General features: G+C 54.0%; 2 protein-coding genes across 2 annotated transcripts; both read left to right on the top strand.

Moving 5' to 3' along the window:
- The first annotated feature begins 1,540 nt into the window (after nt 1-1,540).
- On the top strand, nt 1,541-7,053 carry GRWD1 (glutamate rich WD repeat containing 1). Its single transcript, XM_068992951.1, has 7 exons — nt 1,541-1,727; nt 1,934-2,051; nt 2,202-2,364; nt 4,614-4,827; nt 4,915-5,057; nt 5,227-5,424; nt 6,736-7,053. The coding sequence occupies exons 1-7, from the start codon at nt 1,541-1,543 to the stop codon at nt 7,051-7,053; spliced, it is 1,341 nt and encodes a 446-aa protein (XP_068849052.1).
- A 6,176-nt stretch (nt 7,054-13,229) lies between these two features.
- Nucleotides 13,230-16,337, top strand: KCNJ14 (potassium inwardly rectifying channel subfamily J member 14). The gene is made up of 2 exons (XM_068992933.1): nt 13,230-13,937; nt 15,741-16,337. The coding sequence occupies exons 1-2, from the start codon at nt 13,230-13,232 to the stop codon at nt 16,335-16,337; spliced, it is 1,305 nt and encodes a 434-aa protein (XP_068849034.1).
- The last annotated feature ends 754 nt before the right edge of the window (nt 16,338-17,091 follow it).

A 17,091-nucleotide genomic window follows, 5' to 3' on the forward strand; every position in this document is an offset into this window, starting at 1 on the left:
CCCCCAACGAAGCCCCGCCTCCACTGCCCCAGCGTTGATCCCAACCTCCATCAAGCCAAAACTTCCCATGACCAGCCCCAGGTGCCACCGGCCATATCCTCTCCAAATCCAACCCTTTCAGTAAAGACGCAGCAGACCCTCCCCACCCCGCCCCAAAACCTCCACCTCCCAGATCTCCAGCCGGGTCTGGAGCTGGGTTGTGGAAGGGAGGAGTCTGGGAGTCCACACTCACTACCAACCTCTTTTCCCTCTCTCCTGTACCACATTGCAGTGTTTGGAATAAACCATGTTTTTATGCCTCCTCAAGCCCAGTGTGAGCACCGTGTCCTTCTCTTAGTCACCTTCAAACTTCTGTGGAGGAAACAGAAAGCGAGAAAAGTCCTACAGAGGAAGAGGGGGCAGAAAGAGAATTTCAGCAAGAACAGAGATCCTGGAGGGAGGTGGCTAATAAAGACCCAGAAAGAAGTGGTGAGAAAAGACCCCAAAAAGAGAAGGGCAGAGAGAATTCCCTGACGGTCAGTGGTTAGGACTTTGCCTTTCCACTGCAAGGGTTTGAACCCTGGTTGGGGAACTAAGATCCCACAAACTACCCAGCTAGGCCAAAACAGCTGGGGTGGGCTGAGAAAGGGTGGGGGCAGAAGGAGAAGAGGGGTCAGAGAACTCACTAAAGATCTGGGATCATAACATTTTAGGATCAGTCTAGGGTACCATTCCTATGGCAACAAGCAATGAGGCTTGCTAGGTTCTTAATATCCTGTTCATGCAAGGGAGGTGAGTGTCTATTATATCCTAGGCAATTCACATATCTTGAATTCTGTTAATCTCACCAATGAGAATCTATTTCTAACATTTCATTATGCCAATTAGGCAAATCTCTGGTGTTGATGGGCAATAAAAAGAGCGGAAGCACTTGTAGTAGCTGCCTCTAGAGGGTAGACTTTCTGATTAAGTGCTTGCTGACCAGGGCTTCACCGTGAACGCCTGGTTAGGCAACTGACTACCCCTGGAGGGTAGATCCAACGAACTAATTTATACATATCATCCTGCCTACACTTAAGCATTTTGAAGTAAATTAAAGCCTTCATAACAAGGAGGAGAAAAGAAATCGGCTTTATGGATCCTCAGGGAGCAGAAACCTAGTCTCCTTGCCAGTGAAAGCTCTCATTTGCATCCACAAATAATTAAGAAAGCATTGGGAGTCAAAGGTGGAATGATGGAATCCCGGTCTGGAGTGCCTGTATAGTTGATGGGGCAAACAGGCCTCCTGCAGAACTACAACTCCCAGGAGGCCTTGCCGCCGCTCTGCGGAAGAGCGCCCCAAAGTCACGGGAAGGGTATAGTTGCTTCGGATCTGCAGGCCTCGCTAGCCAAGCCAGCATGCTGTTTTCTTAGTTCTTCTTCGCCCTCTCCCCATCGCCCTCTCTAATTGGTGAACCAGGAGGTTTCCAAGGTAACCGGGCAGTGGGGCGGATCCTCCTAAAGGAAAACGCAACCCAGAAGTGACGTTATTACCTCGCGCCAGCGGCGAGAGGCTCCGAAGATGGCGGCGCGCAAGGGTCGGCGGCGCACGTGTGAACCTGGGGCGTCTATGGAGACCGAATCCCAAGAAACAGGGTCTAAGGGTCAGGCTCAGGTCTACCTACCGGGCCGGGGACCGCCGCTGGGCGAAGGAGAGGAGCTGGTCATGGACGAGGAGGCCTACGTGCTGTACCATCGAGCACAGACTGGTAGGGCTGGGCACCCGGCATCCTGGGTCCTCACGAATGAGGAGACTGGAATCTTGGGTCCTGAGGGGAGCTGATCCTGAATCTTTAACTTGAGAGGCTGTTTGAAAGAGAAATTAGGACTTAAGAGGACTGACATCACACTTAATTAAGAGGGCCGAGAACCCTCTGTCCAATCCTAATTTTCCCATCCCTCCTTCCATTCCCAGGCGCCCCCTGTCTCAGCTTCGACATAGTCCGGGATCACCTGGGAGACAACCGGACTGAGCTTCCTCTTACTGTTTACCTGTGTGCTGGGACGCAGGCCGAGAGCGCCCAAAGCAACAGGTAAGATCTGAGGCTTTACAGGGCTGGGGGCGTCTGAGCCTCCAGCTTCCTCTTTCTCAGGACCTAGAAGTCGGGGTTTCCAGCTTCCTCCCTCCCTCCTTCCTAAGGATCCCGCCATCCGGTGGCTCATTCCTCCCACACCTCTCTCAGATTGATGATGCTTCGGATGCACAATCTGCATGGGACAAAGCCCCCACCATCCGAGGGCAGCGACGAAGAGGAGGAGGAGGACGACGAAGAGGATGAAGAAGAGCGGAAGCCTCAGCTGGAGCTGGCTATGGTGCCCCACTATGGAGGCATCAACAGAGTTCGGGTAAATGCAGCCCCAGGAGCCTGCCCTGTGACCTCTGGAGCTCACCACCCCCCACGTCCATGCCCTTCAGCTTTAAGAAGAGCTCTTGGCACATAGTTTTTTAAATTAGTTATGTGTTAATTGTGATCGTTGTCACTATGTCCTAGATGCCATGGAGATGTTTTTCTTAAAATGTTCTTTCCTCTTATGTAGAATGGTGAGAGTTACCAAACTTACTTGGTGGGGCTGATGTGAAGATAAAATGGAATAGCCGGTACCCTTATTTCAATAACTGAAATATGGTGATTTCCGGGGTCTAGAAACAGCACTTGGCAGTAACATGAGATCTATGTGTTTTCTGTTATTGCTCAGGGAGTGTCCTGGGCTGTGAGGTCACTTTTGCGATTCAGAGTTCTAGCTCCTTCTAATCAGGTCGATGTGAGAATTGAACTAGATGCTCTATGCAATAGTGCTTGGAGCAGTGCTTAGCCCCTAGTTTTTGAGAAGTGTTTCCGTTGAGGTATTACTATGTTTCAGATACTGTTTTAGACCTGGGGAGTTAACAGGGAACAAAGGGTCTCTGGCTCCGTGAAACTTACATGCCAGTGGGACAAGGGACGGGAAACTAAGCATATGTGTAATGTCCAAAGGTTCTAAGAGGTGTAGAGAAAAATAAAGCAAGGTAAGGGAGTTAGGGTCTTCTGGAATGGACTTGCTATTTTCTTTATTTAGTTAGTTTTTTAGCTGTAATGAGTCTTTGTTGCTGCCCTCTGGCTTTCTCTAGTTGCAACAAGCAGAGACTGCTCTTACTTTCAATGCTCCAGCTTCTCATTGGCAGTGGTGTCTCCTGTTGCCAAGCACAGGCTCTGTGGTGCAAGGGCTTCGTAGTTACATCGAGTGGACTCAGTAGTTGACGCTGTCAGGCTCTACAGTACTGGCTTAGTAGCTATGGATCATGGGCTTAGTTGCCCTGAGGCATGTGGGATCTTTCCAGACCAGGGATCAGAACAGTGTCCCTTGCACTGCAAAGCCAGATTCCAGACCACCAGGGAAGCCCCTGGGGTTGCTAGTTTAAACAGTGTGGTCAAGGAAGCATTCACTGATAAAGTGCCCTTTGAACAGAGACCCACAGGAAGTGAGGGAGTGAAGCAAGGCTATCTGTGAGAAGAGGTTTCCCAGCAAGGGACTAACAAGTGCAAAGGTCCTGGGGCAAACTGATTGAGGAGTTTTCGGGGAAGTTGGGGAGAACACTGCTGAATGGATGAGGGGGAGAGTGACGGGGTTTGGCGGGTGGGCACGGAGGAGACGGATTGTTTAGGGCTTTGTGGGCCATTGTAAGGACTTGGTTTTTATGTGGGGAGAAACTGGGAGTCACTGGAGGGTTTAAAGCGAAGGGTGGATGAGATCTGACTTGTGTTTTAAAGGGATCCCTCTGTGTGCTGTATTGCGAATAGACTGCAGGGAGGCCAGGGCAGAAGGACAGGGAAGGAGGGGGCCAGGACAGGAATGCAGGGAAGGGTGACTTCAGCGGTAGCCTGAGTGATGACAGCAGAGCTACCGAGAGAGGGTTGGAAGTGGTGGCATTTTGGGTGGAGCCGGCATAGTGTGAGGAAGGAGAGGCAAGTAGGCAGTGAGCCCAAGGTGGGGACCCCCCAGGGAGGGGTAGGTGGCAGTGGGCAATTGGGAACTTGGCTTTGGCCTTGGGCGTCTATAAACAGTCAGTTTGATGTGAGCCTGGAGTTGAGAAAGTTCAGGGCTAGGGGCTACTGGAAACCTTGAGGCTGAACAGGATCTCCTAGTGAGCAAAGGTATATAGGCAGAGAGATCCGGAGACTGGGGCCTGGGACCTGCCTAGACTTAAACAGTTCCAGAGACCAGGGATCAGAACAGTGTCCCTTGCACTGCAAAGCCAGATTCCAGACCACCAGGGAAGCCCCTGGGGTTGCTAGTTTAAACAGTGTGGTCAAGGAAGCATTCACTGATAAAGTGCCCTTTGAACAGAGACCCACAGAAAGTGAGGGAGTGAAGCAAGGCTGGGAGTTCAGGAGTTCTGTCATCCCTCAGCCATCATCTGTACCACAGTGGGGGGAGTTGTCCTGGAGCCCAAGCTGGTCTTCAAGTTGTGAGCCCATTCTCGCGAAGGTTTCTGGGAGCTGTAGTCCCGGGCTTGGGTGGGAGGCTGCTCTGGTTCTCAGGGATGAAAGGGCTGTTGTCGTCACGCTGTGCTTCCTGTCCCGCTCACCTCCCCTCCCCTCTTCCCTACCCTGCAGGTGTCGTGGCTGGGTGAGGAGCCGGTGGCTGGGGTGTGGTCAGAGAAGGGCCAGGTGGAAGTGTTTGCGCTGCGGCGACTCCTGCAAGTGGTGGATGACCCCCAAGCCCTGGCCACCTTCCTCCGGGATGAGCAGGCCCGCGTGAAGCCCATCTTCGCCTTCTCTGGCCACATGGGCGAGGGCTTTGCCCTTGACTGGTCCCCTCGTGTGCCTGGTGAGTCCCGCGGGTGGGTGAGAACGGGGTCTGGTGAGCCACAGCCGGCTGAGTGTGACAAGGTCGAGTCCCGACTGCTTTTTCCAGGGCGCCTGCTGACCGGTGACTGTCAGAAGAACATCCACCTCTGGACGCCAACGGATGGGGGCTCCTGGCACGTGGACCAGCGGCCATTCGTGGGGCACACACGCTCCGTGGAGGACCTGCAGTGGTCCCCGACCGAGGACACAGTAAGGAAGGGCTGGGGGTCTGGACTGGGGGAAGGAGGGGGCCGGGGGCAGGTCTAAGTGACGGCGCAGGGCGGGAGGGTCACTAAAAGAAAGGCTGGCCCACCACTGGTCCCCGGTCTCCAGGGTGGAGCGGGGGTCCACCGGGTCCCTCCGACTCTGCCCCGTCCAGGTGTTTGCCTCCTGCTCAGCTGACGCCTCCATCCGCATCTGGGACATCCGGGCAGCCCCCAGCAAGGCCTGCATGCTCACCACCGCCACCGCCCACGACGGGGACGTCAACGTCATCAACTGGAGCCACCGGGAGCCCTTCCTGCTCAGCGGCGGGGACGACGGAGCCCTCAAGGTCTGGGACCTGCGGCAGTTCAAGGTACCATCCCAACCAACCCCTGGGGCGGGAAGAGCTCCCAGAGGCCACTAGGATTTGTGGGTTTTCCCTTCTGAGATGGCTTATACGCCAGAGCTGGCAAGGCCCTGCCATCAGAACTGGGATCCCATCAGAACTGGGATACTGATGAGGAAACAGTCAGGAAGGCTTGGGGCTGCTGTGGGGTCTCTCCCTCTACCATCTGGAGAGTTGACTGGAGGAACGGGGCTGGGCCGAGCAGAGACTACAACTCCCATCTGCCTGAGGGGAGCCGTGCACCGGCCGTGCTGCCCAGGGGCTCAAGGGCTCAGGGACTGTAGGTGGATTTTATAGGGTCAGCTGAGAACAGAGCTCAGCTCAGTCATGCTGGGAGCAGGCATGGAGGCCCAGAGGGACGGGAAGAGATAGGATGTGATCACCCAGCTTTATGGTGACTCGGCAGAGCTGAGAGGAGCTCCAGGCCTCCCCCTGGACAAAGCCATGACTCCATACACTTCTGGGCCTTCCCGGGATCGTCTTTTTACTCCCCCTCCAGTGTAATGAGCTCTACAGAATCAGCCCTGGGGAAGCTTCTTGACGTGGGTTCCAGCCCCCTTTCCCCTCCCAGGCAGGTGCATGGCCAGGTGGATCACAGGCCCAGGTTGAAACTTTGGAACCACCCCTCCAAGTTAGAGACATGCTGATCCCGCCCCCAGCAGCTGTGCTTTTAGTAAAAGGGCTTTTCTTTGCATCTGCTCTCTCTCGAGCCTGGGAGTCGTGCCTATGCCCCCGTTAATGATTTAGAATCACTGGGGAGAGCACTTAGAAAACCCAGCCTTCTGGGTGGGGGAAGTAGGGGAACGTTTTAATTTTTTTTAATTTACTTTAAATATTTGTTTTGAAGACCCAATTTTATTTGTTTATTTTGGCTGCGTGTCATGTGGGATCTTAGTTCCCAGCCAATCAGGGTTTGAACTGGCTCCCCCTGTGTTGGAAGCGCAGAGTCTTAACCAGCAGGGAGTCCCCCACACCTTCCTTTTACAGGGAAGGAGGCGGAGGCAGGCCCAGCAAGGAGCAAGGACTGGGGAGTTGTGACCTGGAGCTGGGAGGGGCTTCTTTGCAGGTGAAGCCACAACTCCCGGCAGGCCCTGGGGCACTACCCCTTTATTACCAGCTGTACTCTGCCCTCCATCCCTTTCAGAGACCCTGGGTCTTTGGGGGCTGGAGGGGTGAAGGTCTAGCTGAACCCTAAGGCTGGAGAGGGATGGCTCTGCCTGGGTCACCCCTGGAGTCAGGCTGAGGGACTCAGACGCCCTGACTCCCATCTTCCCGTAGTCTGGCTCCCCAGTGGCCACCTTCAAGCAGCACGTGGCCCCCGTGACCTCCGTCGAGTGGCACCCCCAGGACAGTGGGGTCTTTGCGGCCTCGGGTGCGGACAACCAGATTACACAGTGGGACCTGGCCGTGGAGCGGGACCCTGAGGCCGGTGACGTGGAGACGGACCCGGCGCTGGCGGGCCTCCCCCAGCAGCTGCTCTTCGTGCACCAGGGCGAGACGGACCTGAAGGAGCTGCACTGGCACCCACAGTGCCCCGGGGTGCTGGTGAGCACCGCCCTGTCGGGCTTCACTGTCTTCCGCACCATCAGTGTCTGAGCTTGGCCTGGCTGAGCCTGCCTGTTCCTCCACTTACTTGGAACTGAAGCTGAAGTTCATCATTTCCCTGGAAGGGACTCATTCAGATCTGCTGGCCAGTGCCTCGCCAAAAGGACTTGGTTTGGCCCTTTGGCCACCATGATGGATTCTGTCTGACTTACTGCTCTTTGCAAGGACTTGGTTTGGTCCAATGCCCCTCTTGCTAAGAGAGATGGTTTGACTTGTGGCTCTAAAAGTAAGACTCAGTTTGCTCCCCTTGATTCCTCCAACTGAAGCACTTGGGTTGACCCCTGTAAAACCACTGCCATTGCCTCCAGTGAACCCTATGACCCAAAGACTTGGGTCAACCCAGTGAGCCCCACCTGTCAGAAGAGTCCATTAGCCCATTTCCCAAATGGGCCTGGGGTGGCCTGTGTTGCTGCGGGTATTTTGTCAGCTGCAGGCCCTGGGCTTGACTCTCTGATCTCTCTGCTGCTGGTCTCCCCCAGGGAACTCAAGCGCCTTAGAGTGGCTGGACCAAATTCGAGCTGTGGGTCCCTCCAGCAGAATTTGGTGTGGCCCTTGTCTTCCTGCCAGCTGGGCTGGACAGGGCGGAGCTTTCTCCCCTCCTCCCAGAGACAGGCACTGTGCAGGGGGCAAGTCAGGGGCTCTCGAGGGGTGATAAAGGGCCAGAATGGAGCCCGAGCTGTGGGGGCTGGTCCTTCTGACCGCAGTCTCATGAGGAAACAGGGAGGGTTTGGCACCTGGCTGTCCCTGGACCGCTGGGTCCAGCCCTCAGCCCATTGGCACTCTCTGGGTCTGCCTCTCCTAATTTTTTTCCATCTGGAACTCACCCCAGGTCTCGGTGGGGAAGAGTTATCTCATGTGTGCCCCCGTGTGCTGAGGCTTCACCTCGGGGGAACGAGGGAGCCCCCGTCTCTCTCATCCTTCCGCCCCTGCCCTCGTCATCACATTCTCCCCATTTCGTTGTTCCTTCGACTGTGTCCCCATCTTTCCACGTCTCCTGGCCCCCAGCCTCTGTCTCTGCGCCCCCTCCCCCCTGTGTCTCTCCTCCGCCACCGCTGTCTCCTCTCCAGCCTGCTTGGGCCGCAGCCCAGCCGTCCTGCCTGGCCATCCTCCCTGGCTCCCCCTCTGCGGCTCTGAGCTGGCCCCACCCCCTGCCCCCCCTCGGGCTAGGACTCCTCTGATCCGCCCGTGAGCACAGAGGTCGGGGGCCCGAGACGGCCCGCAGCACCGCAGCACCCACAGAGGCCTTTCCTTGGCCCGAGCAGAGGAGCCCCCGGCAGAGGGCATGGGGGTGGGCTGCCCCACCAGGTACGTGCTTCCACGCAGAAACTCTGGGCAGGGGTCCTGACTTTGAGAGCTGTCCCCCGCCTCCCCCCACCATCTTCCTCGCTCGGGCGTCTACCCCAGTGCTCCCACCCTATCCTCCCGGTTCCTCATCCCCCAGATCTGGGGCCCCCAGCCAGCCCATCTCCCATCTCCATTTTCGGCCTTATTTTCACTGCCTCCGCGGCCCCCCCCACCCCCACCCCGGCCCAGGCATCCTGCATCTCTTGTCCCATCTTCATCTCTGATCTGGTCTGTCTCTCCATTTCCTAAGATGGGATCTCTGCTTGTCTTTGCCCGGTTGCTCCTCGTTCTGCCTGACTCTTTTCTGTCTCCCACTCTGTCCTCTCTGGGTGCCTGTGGCCGTGGGGAGGTCCTCTGTCCTTTCCTCTTCGGAACAGCCTCTCCCTGCCCATCTCTTACCCTGTGTACCCTGGTCTGTCTGCAGTCTCCATGCTACACCCCCTCCTGGCAGTTTCTGCCCTCCAACCTGCTGTTGCTCAGGCCCCACTGGGGAGTCGGGGGAGGGTCGTGGGGAGACAGCCAGGGTCTCAGGGAGCATGTGAAAATGCTTCCATTGGGGGGGGCGGGGGGGAGGCAGCACTTGGGCGGGGCTTCTCGGCCCCAGATTAGACAGTGACTTTGAAACGAAGTTGACGCACCTTAAGCCCCATGTCGCCTTTATATGGAAACATTAAGCTGCTCTCCCAGGTCAGAGGGAGGCGGTGGGGGGGGTGGGGAGGGCTTGAGGCTCTGGATCCGCTTCCCTCGGATCCTGCTGTCGGTGATGGGAGGTGCATGGGCCCCAAGGCAGAGCCCCATCCCAGCTCTCAGGGCCATGCTGGACTCTGACGGGACCCCCCCAGAGGTGAAAGGCGTCCCCACCCCCACCCCCAGCCTGCCTCGTGAAATGGACAAGATCACGTCTGTCTCTTGGGGCTGAGGGTGACAACGGGAGGATTTAGGGAAACGAGATCCTGGGTTGCAAAGGCTCAGGACTCAAACCAGCAGCCCACCCCTGGCACTTCATGGCTCTGGCCGGATCTCTGAGTCCGCTCCCCAACCTGTGAAGCAGGGTGATGATCTTGACTTCCCAGCATCCTGAGCGGCCAAGGTGAGCCCAGCGGGTGGGCTGCAGACTTCTGGGAGCTTGGCAAGGCTGGGGACCGAGGTGCTCAGGAAACAAGGGCGAGTGATGAGGTGGTCTGTGGTCCAGTCTGGCGCTCAGGCTTGGGCACCAGGAAGGCTGGATGGGAGTCAAGGGTCTGCTGTTTCCTTGACTGAGACACCTGGGACAAGGGATGAACCTCAGCGCCTCTGTTTGCTTTCCCGTCAGAAGCAGAGTCCCCACACCGATTGGTGTGGGTGTGAGGAGGCCCCCCACCCATCACCCACCTCCTGCATCGTGTCATCAGGTGGCCCCTGCAAGGGAACTAGTGGGTAGTGGGGACTCAGCAAGAGAGGGCTGCAAATGGCAACATTTGCCTGTATTCTAACCTCAGACCTGCCCCCTTCAACAGCTTCAGTTGCCGCTGCTTGAAAGAACAGTCTCTAATGCCCAGAAAGTTGAGGGTATAAAAAATGTTGGGGCACATCGTGGGCTGTGCACACAACCAGGTCCGCTGACTGGAGCCTCAGCTTTGCCTGTGTAGAGTGGGCCTAAGAAATGCCCATGTTGGGGGTGGAGACTGGGTGGTCACAGACAGCAGGTGCAGAGCAGTGGGGCAGGGGAGTGGGTACATGCAAGTGTTGGACTTGACAGCAACTAACAACTCGTTCCTCATGGAGAAAGTGCCCCCAGCAACCGGGCAAAGACAAGCAGACTTCCTTGTCGATAGGGTCGTAGCACCCTAGAACCCGGCACAGGGAGTTCATTGTACCCAGGTGCTTGGTAGGTGTTGATGGAACTGAGATGCAAAACGTTTAACCCCTAGCCCAGACAGGTCCCTGAAGTTCCAACACCACAGTGCCAAATGTTAACGGCGCAGCTGCTGGAGGGCAATGCGGTCTACAGGTCCAGGCGGGCCCCTTTCTTCTGCGTCCCCCTGGTTCAGCTAAGATTCCCTCCATTTCTCAGATAAGGGAACTGAAGCTCAGGAAGAAATGTGACTTGCCACCATTCATATAGCTTTTAAGTGCCTGAGCTGGGATTCAGCCTAGAACTGCCTGATTCAAAAGCCTAAGTTCTCTCTTCTGGATTCCTTTTTAAAGATTTTTTTGTTTTTTTTTAATCCCCATTCCACAGATGAGCAACCTCAGGCTCCAAAAATTGAAGCAGGTGATCCCAGAGCATATACTGGGTCAGCAACTGAGCCAGGATGGGACCCTGGGTCTATACAACTTGATCCTGACCTTGATAAAATCCAACATCCCCATTTTACTGCTGAGAAAACAGGTTTAGAAAGGTTTCCCCATGATCTGAGAGTCAGGGCTGAGCCTAGATTTTATTGTGCTTGTTTTTCATACCAGTTTCATTGAAGTGTAATCCACATACCCTACAATTTACACATGAAAGTGTACAATTTGGTGGTTTTTAGTATATTCAGAGTTGTGCGACCATGTTGTTATTCAGTCACCAAGTTGTGTCCAACTCTGAGACCCCATGGACTGCAGCGTGCCTCATGGTGTGTACCCATCATCACTATCCATTTTAGAACCTTGTCATCACTCCAATAAGAAACCCCATTCCTCTGGCTACTGCTTCCCAATCACCCCATCTCTCCAGTCCCATCCACCACGAGTCTAATTTCTCAGCGTAACAGATTTGCCCATGCTGGATATTTCATTTAAATAGAAGTATACAATATATGCTCTTTAGTGATTGGCTTTCACTTCACATGGTGTTTTCAAGGTTCATCCACATTGTAACATCTATCACTTTTTATTCTTTTAGTTACTGGGTAGTAGTCAATTGTGTGGACAGACCACGTTTTATTTATTCATTCATCAATTGATGGATATTTGGGCTGTTTCCATCTTTTGGCTGTTGTGAATAATGCGGCTGTAAATATCCGTGTACAGTGTGTGGACGCTTGTTTTTAATGCCCTTGGGTAGATACTTGGGTGTGGAATTGGCAACTCTACGTTTCACCATTTAAGGAGCTACCAGACCGTTTTCCACACCAGCTGTGCAATTTTACATTCCACCAGTAACAACAGGAAGGTGCCAGTTTCTCCACATTCGTGTTAACACTTTTCTATTTTGTTTTTTCTTGCTTTTATAGCCATCCTAAGTGAGTATGAAGTGGTAACTCATTTTGGTTTTGATTTGCATTTCCCCGATGGCATAATGATGTCAATTATCTTTTCCTATGTTTATTGACTCTTTGTACAGTTGACCCTTGAACAACATGGGGGTTGGGGGTGCCAACTGTCTCCACAGTCAAAATTCCAAGTATAACATTATTATTTATTTCTTTTATTTGCTGCCTCGCGTCTCAGCTGTGTCATCCAAGATCTTTCCTCGTGGTGCAAGGCCTCTCTAGTTGTGGTGCTTGTGCTTAGTTGCTCTGCATCATGGGAGATCTTAGTTCCCTGACCAGGGATGGAACTGGGTCACCTGCACTGCAATGCAGGTTTTCAACCACTGGACCACCAGGAAAATCCCTGAGTTGATCCTCTGCATCCATGGTTCTGAATCCAAGGATTCAACCTACCACGGAACATGTAGTACTACTCTAGGATTTATTTTTAAAAATCTGCGTATAACTGGAACGATGCAGTTCAAACCCATATTGTTCAAGGGTCAACTATATCTTTTGGAGAAAGGTCTGCTCAGATCCTTTGCCCATTTTAAAATTGGGTTGTCTTTTTTTTTATTGAGCTATAAGGCCTCTTTATATGTTGTGGATACAAATTTTTTAGATATGATTTGCAAATTTTTTTTTCCCATTAGCAGATAGTCTTTTCACTTTCATCTTAGGGTCCTTGGACGCACAAGAGTTTTTAATTCTGATGAAGCTCAAGTTGTCTGTTGTCTTTTTTTCCTTTTGTCGTTTGTGCCTCCTGACCCATAGGTGACCTGAGAGCCCTGGATCATCTCTCCAAGCTGACTCCATACAGATCAGCAGTTACCATTCAGTCTTTTTTTAATTTAAATTTTTATTGCATTATAGTTGACACAATATTGTGTTAGTTTCAGGTATACAGCAAAGTGGTTCAGTTATATATGTATACTTTTTCTGGTTCTTTTCCATTGTAGGTTATTACAAGATATTGAATATAGTTCCCTGTGCTATACAGTAGGTCCTTGTTTATCTCTTTTATATATAGTAGTATGTATCTGTTAATCCCAAACTCCAATTTTATCCACTCCCCAACCCTCACCCCATCTCCACTCCTTTCCCTTTTGGTAACCATAAGTTTGCTTTCTTTGTGACTGCTTAGTCTTTTATGAGTCTGGACTCTGGATATGGACTGCTAGCACTCAAACCCCAGCTTATTCAGCCATGACCTTGGGCAAGTTAAATGTTCTGTACCTGTTTCCTCATCTGTAAAACGGCGATGATGTTTATGCTGCTGAGGTTCAAATATCTAAATTCATGTGACGTGCTCACAACACTGGCTCTAATAACTGTAGTGCTTGTAACACAGTACTGCTGCTACCACTATCGTTGTGTTGTTGTTGATACACAAATATCTCCTATAGTATTACCATCAGTGTTGTCGATTATGATTTTCCACCCATTTGCCAGATGAGGCCACTAAGGCCCAGTAAGTATCCCTGGCCAGTGAGCCCCGCCCCGCCCCCATTCCTGGCACTCTTGACGTGGCTGCCCGTTTCTTGTCCCCGCAGGTTCGGGGCGCCCGCCCCCTGCTAGGCCAAGTGGAGGGGGTGTCCCCGCCCAATGGGCCTGGCCAGGGCCCTGCGCCGCCTCAGCGGCGCCCTGGAGTCTGGAGACGACAGGGCGGGCGATGAGGAGGAAGCCGGGCCGGGGCTGTGCCACAACGGGTGGGCGCCAGCGCAGTCGCCCGTGGGGCGGCGCCGCGGGCGCTTCGTCAAGAAGGACGGGCATTGCAACGTGCGCTTCGTGAACCTGGGCGGCCAGGGCGCGCGCTACCTGAGCGACCTGTTCACCACGTGCGTGGACGTGCGCTGGCGCTGGATGTGCCTGCTCTTCTCCTGCTCCTTCCTCGCCTCCTGGCTGCTCTTTGGCCTGGCCTTCTGGCTCATCGCCTCCCTGCACGGCGACCTGACTGCCCCGCCGCCGCCCGCACCCTGCTTCTCGCAGGTGGCCAGCTTCCTGGCCGCCTTCCTCTTCGCGCTGGAGACTCAGACGTCCATCGGCTACGGCGTGCGCAGCGTCACCGAGGAGTGCCCGGCCGCTGTGGCCGCCGTGGTGCTCCAGTGCATCGCCGGCTGCGTGCTGGACGCCTTCGTCGTGGGCGCCGTCATGGCCAAGATGGCCAAGCCCAAGAAGCGCAACGAGACGCTGGTCTTCAGCGAGAACGCCGTCGTGGCGCTGCGCGACCGCCGCCTCTGCCTCATGTGGCGCGTCGGCAACCTGCGCCGCAGTCATCTCGTCGAGGCCCACGTGCGGGCCCAGCTGCTGCAGGTGCGAGTCGGCCCCGTGGCAGGCCACGCCCCCTGGTGGGCGGGCCCCTCCGCGAGGTCTGGGAGTGGGAGCCGCAGGGGGTGGTGGGAGTTGTAGGTCTACCGAGCAAGTGTGCGTGGAGCCTGGAAGGGACTTGGACTACAATTCCCAGCAGTCTCTCGGGCAGGACACTTGCCTTACCTTGAGGGCTGAGGATGGTTTCCAAAGCTCTGTGGGAAATGTAAACCCAAGAGAAAGGTCTCTGCTCATTTCTTCCTGGAAGCCTAGACTTGAGACAGATTTTGAGACTTAGAGTCCCCTGGGACTTGCTTCCCCCGTGGAGTTGTGGGAAATGCAGGCCTGCGAGGTCCACTTCTGATAGTTCACTTCTTGAACGACAATTCCCAGAAGGCTCTGGGGGCAGGGAAAGCGCCCACCCAGGTTGGTCTGAAGAGGCGTTGTAATTTTGCTGGTGGTGTAAACCACGGCTCAGGTTTACGATCCCCAGCCAGTGTTGTGGTACAGAGAGACGCCTGTGACGGAGGTCAGGCTCCTACGGGCTTGTGGGAGATGCGGGCCTGAGGATGGGGTGCTACTCACACCTGCAGAGCCAGGGAAGATAATTCTCCGTGGCCTCTCGGTGTGTGGTCCTGTAGCATTTGTGGGAGCCTTCATTTTCCACCTCTGGGGCCCAGACTTTCCCACCAGCTTCTTGCTCAGAGAAGTACAGGGCAGGGGGTTGGGAAACTCTAATGTTAGCCTCTCAGCAAAAAACAAAAACAAAACTACAATTCCCATTGGCCCCTGGGGCAATGGCTCTCTCTGGCACTCTGATGAAAGAGCCTTAGTGTTTCTAGAATTGTGGTCAAACTCCCCAAACAAATTCTGGGGCAGTAGCAGCTCCTGCCCCAGTAAAGACCCTTAAGTTGAATGCAGGATTGGGGCTGGACTTGGATGAGAAGAGGACAGGGTTGTGGTGGGAACTACAACTCCCAGCAGCCTCTAGGGATTCATGTAGACTTTGGCAAGAGAGTGGAGCCCCATTCTCCACTTCTCTCTCCTGCTTGACTGAAATCCAGAGATTCATGACCAGGAGGGACACTGTCTCTCCCAGAAGTCTGTAGGGCATTGGCAGGACTTGATAGGTGGGTATGGAACCAATGGGTAGGTGCGGTGAAACTGCCGATACCTGGTTTGGGGTTAGGCATCCACCCCACAGAAATATACAGGCACACAAGGGGATGGAGGTAGTTGGGTTGAGGGGTGGGCAAGAGAATATCCCAGGGACTAGACTGAGGCAATGGTGAAACAGGCAGAACATAAGCATAGCTTCTGTTGGACTTAGATTGTCATTCTGGTTTATCTTTCTCTGGCCATATAATGAAAGCCATTTTTCTATCCCTCTCCTCCTTCTCCAATTGCTTTCGGATGTGATTCTTATTGTCTGTTGTCTCTTTAACTGTTTCTGTCTTGCTGATTTCTGTGGCTCTGTGCCAATGTCACTCTGTCACTATCTTTTTCTCTCCCTTGTCTTTCTCGAATTTCCTTTCCCAAACCCTCTCTGAGTCTCTGTCTACCCTCCCCCCTTTCTCTGGGTTTCCGTCCTCACCTTCCTGGACCCCCATCTTCCTCTCTCTGGGTCTGTGTCCTCCTTTTTCTCCATCACCATCCCTCTCTCTCTGGGTCCATGTTCTCTCTGCACCCCTACCCCTACTGGTCTCTGCCCTCCTCTTCTTCTGCACTTCTATCCCCTCCTCTTGCTATCTCTATCTCCATTCATCTCTCTGCTTCCTGCTGTCTTTGGCCACCTGCCTTTTGCTGCAGCCTCGAGTGACCCCGGAGGGTGAGTACATACCTCTGGACCACCAGGATGTGGACGTGGGCTTTGATGGTGGCACTGATCGCATCTTCCTTGTGTCTCCCATCACCATCGTGCACGAGATTGACTCCGCCAGTCCTCTGTATGAACTAGGACGGGCTGAGCTGGCCCGGGCTGACTTTGAGCTGGTGGTCATTCTCGAGGGCATGGTCGAGGCCACAGCTATGACCACACAGTGTCGCTCTTCCTACCTCCCTGGTGAGCTGCTCTGGGGCCATCGTTTCGAGCCAGTCCTCTTCCAGCGTGGCTCCCAGTACGAGGTCGACTATCGCCACTTCCATCGCACTTATGAGGTCCCAGGGACGCCTGTCTGTAGCGCCAAGGAGCTGGATGAACGGGCAGAGCGTGCGTCCCAGAGCCCCAAGTCTGGCTTCCCTAGCTCTCTGGCAGCATTCTGCTATGAGAATGAACTCGCTCTGAGCTGCTGCCAGGAAGAAGATGAGGAAGAGGAGGCCACAGAGGGGGATGGGGCAGAGGCAGAGGACAAGGCTGCCAGCCCCCAAGTTCTCACACCAACCCTGGCGCTGACCTTGCCCCCGTGACGCAAGCTGGCATCCCCTTATTTGCACCCCTTTCCCAGAGGTAGCAAGATGGAGAGTTTGGGCCCTCTCCTGGGGTGAAGGCAGGTGTTTCCTAAGACCAACAAGCCTGCTGAGTAAATTATTAGCTGGTGATGTTCTGCCATGCCTAGTGGACCCACCATGAACATACTGGAGGGACCTTAATTCCTCTGAATTCTGTGCTCCCTCCTGAGACCCACTTGTCATTCCAATTCCTGAGACTCGCTAGAGATAAGGGACCCAGAATTCTGGACCCCTCAAGAGGCAAGGACTGGTGATTCTAGATTCCTCTAGATGGCTGGTTTGATTTGTTAAGCAGGATCATGAAATGAAGTATAGACTGCCTCCAGGGGAGGAAGTCAGCTGTTCTCAAGTAGCAACAGAGATCCAGAATTCATTGGCCTGAACTGACTTTAGATTCAAGGGACTGTTGCTTCTCGACTCAGTTGACTCCATCGCAAATCACTTTTTCTAGATGACCTAAGGAGGGGAAGTTATGGGATGCTCCCAAGAGTTTAAGACTATACTGATTGATCAATGACAAAGACTGTTGATTTTAAGTCAAGGAAAGACTTTGTGACTCCAGAAAACCCCAGAGTTGAGATTCTGTGAATCCAGATTGGCCACACAGGCCAGCACTAGGGGTTCTAGAGCAGCTTTGACCTGAGAGTTGGACTATTCCAGAAACTGACGAGTTATGTCTCTAGAATGCACAAAACAGTGGAGAGTCTGTGGG

The sequence above is a fragment of the Capricornis sumatraensis genome, chromosome 20, assembly GCF_032405125.1.
Source record: "Capricornis sumatraensis isolate serow.1 chromosome 20, serow.2, whole genome shotgun sequence".
In the NCBI taxonomy this organism is placed as follows: Eukaryota; Metazoa; Chordata; class Mammalia; order Artiodactyla; family Bovidae; genus Capricornis; species Capricornis sumatraensis.

Bases quoted from the DNA above. Each gene is read 5' to 3' on its own strand.
- GRWD1 (XM_068992951.1), top strand. From the start codon at position 1,541: ATGGCGGCGCGCAAGGGTCGGCGGCGCACGTGTGAACCTGGGGCGTCT. The intron at 2,365-4,613 runs GTAAATGCAGCC...CCTACCCTGCAG, and splicing joins GAGGCATCAACAGAGTTCGG to GTGTCGTGGCTGGGTGAGGA. The intron at 5,058-5,226 runs GTAAGGAAGGGC...TGCCCCGTCCAG, and splicing joins GGTCCCCGACCGAGGACACA to GTGTTTGCCTCCTGCTCAGC.
- KCNJ14 (XM_068992933.1), top strand. From the start codon at position 13,230: ATGGGCCTGGCCAGGGCCCTGCGCCGCCTCAGCGGCGCCCTGGAGTCT. The intron at 13,938-15,740 runs GTGCGAGTCGGC...CTTTTGCTGCAG, and splicing joins TGCGGGCCCAGCTGCTGCAG to CCTCGAGTGACCCCGGAGGG.